This window comes from Empidonax traillii, unplaced genomic scaffold, assembly GCF_003031625.1.
Source record: "Empidonax traillii isolate 1590-97213 ecotype Southwest subspecies unplaced genomic scaffold, ASM303162v1 scaffold5272:size8685, whole genome shotgun sequence".
NCBI lineage: Eukaryota > Metazoa > Chordata > Aves > Passeriformes > Tyrannidae > Empidonax > Empidonax traillii.
In genome coordinates, this window is record NW_020960465.1 from 1 (window position 1) to 1,445 (window position 1,445).

Sequence of the window (1,445 nt, forward strand, 5' to 3'; positions counted from 1 at the left end):
GGGGGGACCTTCTGGTGGTCTGCGACCCCCCCTGACAGGAAGGGGGGGCTGAGGCGGGAGGTGCAGGTTAAGGCTGTGATTCTGTGATTGATTCCGTGATTGATTCCATGATTGATTCCGTGATTGAATCTGTGATAGTGATTGATTCCGTGATCGATTCTGTGATTGGTTCCATGGCTGATTCTGTGATTGATTCCATGACTGATTCTGTGATTGTGATTGATTCTGTGATCGATTCTGTGACTGATTCCATGACTGATTCCGTGACTGATTCCGTGATTGATTCTTTGATTGATTGATTCTGTGGTTGATTGATTCTGTGACTGATTGATTCTGTGATTGACTGATTCCGTGACTGATTCTGTGGTTGACTAGTTCTGTGATTGATTCTGTGACTGATTGATTCTGTAATTGACTGATTCCATGACTGATTCTGTGATTGATTCTGTGGTTGATTGATTCTGTGACTGATTGATTCTGTAATTGACTGATTCCATGACTGATTCTGTGATTGATTCTGTGGTTGATTGATTCTGTGGCTGATTGATTCTGTGATTGACTGATTCCGTGACTGATTCTGTGATTGATTCTTTGATTGATTGATTCTGTGATTGACTGATTCCATGACTGATTCTTTGATTGATTGATTCTGTGAGTGATTGATTCTGTGACTGATTGATTCTGTGGTTGATTGATTCTGTGATCGATTGATTGATTCTGTGATTGATTCTGTGAGTGATCGGGCCAGGCCCCACACCGTTGCTGGGCAACGCGTAGCTTTCATGACGTCACTCCCGCGGCGACGCCTCTCGGCGTGCTCGGTTGCCGGGCAACGCGTCGCCGCGGGAGTGACGTCACTTCCCCCTTCTCCTCGCCCCTCAGGCCGCCATGGCGGCCGTGTCGGTGTTCCCGTCGCCGCGGGAGCTCGGCCCGGCCCTGGCGCGGATCGTGGCCGAGGCAGCGGCCGAGGCGGCGCGGGGGGAGGGCGGGCGGTTCTCGCTGGGGCTCTCGGGGGGTTCCCTGGTGGAGCTGCTGGCGCGGGAGCTGCCGCCCGCCCTCAGCGCCGCCCCCGCCGCCGCCGACCCCGCGCGGTGGCTCGTGGCGTTCTGCGACGAGCGGCTCGTGCCGCCCGAGCACCCCGACAGCACCTACGGAGCGTACCGGGTGAGAGGGGACCGGGGAGGGAGCCCACCCTGTGATCCCCACCCGGGAGGGGACCCCACCCCTCCCCCTGTGACCCCCACCCGGGGATGGAGCCCACCCTGTGATCCCCACCCGGGGATGGAGCCCACCCTGTGATCCCCACCGGGGATGGAGCCCACCCTGTGATCCCCACGGGGGGATGGAGCCCACCCTGTGATCCCCACCCGGGAGGGGACCCCACCCCTCCCCCTGTGATCCCCACCCGGGATGGAGCCCACCCTGTGACCCCCACCCGGGGATGG

General features: G+C 57.8%; 1 protein-coding gene across 1 annotated transcript; it reads left to right on the forward strand.

Annotated features, from left to right (window-relative positions):
* Window positions 1–888: 888 nt before the first annotated feature.
* Window positions 889–1,164, forward strand: LOC114073086 (6-phosphogluconolactonase-like; the record flags this gene model as incomplete). Its single annotated transcript, XM_027910877.1, has 1 exon — window positions 889–1,164. A coding segment is annotated over exon 1 (276 nt), but the record flags the coding sequence as incomplete, so codon positions are not given.
* Window positions 1,165–1,445: the final 281 nt, after the last annotated feature.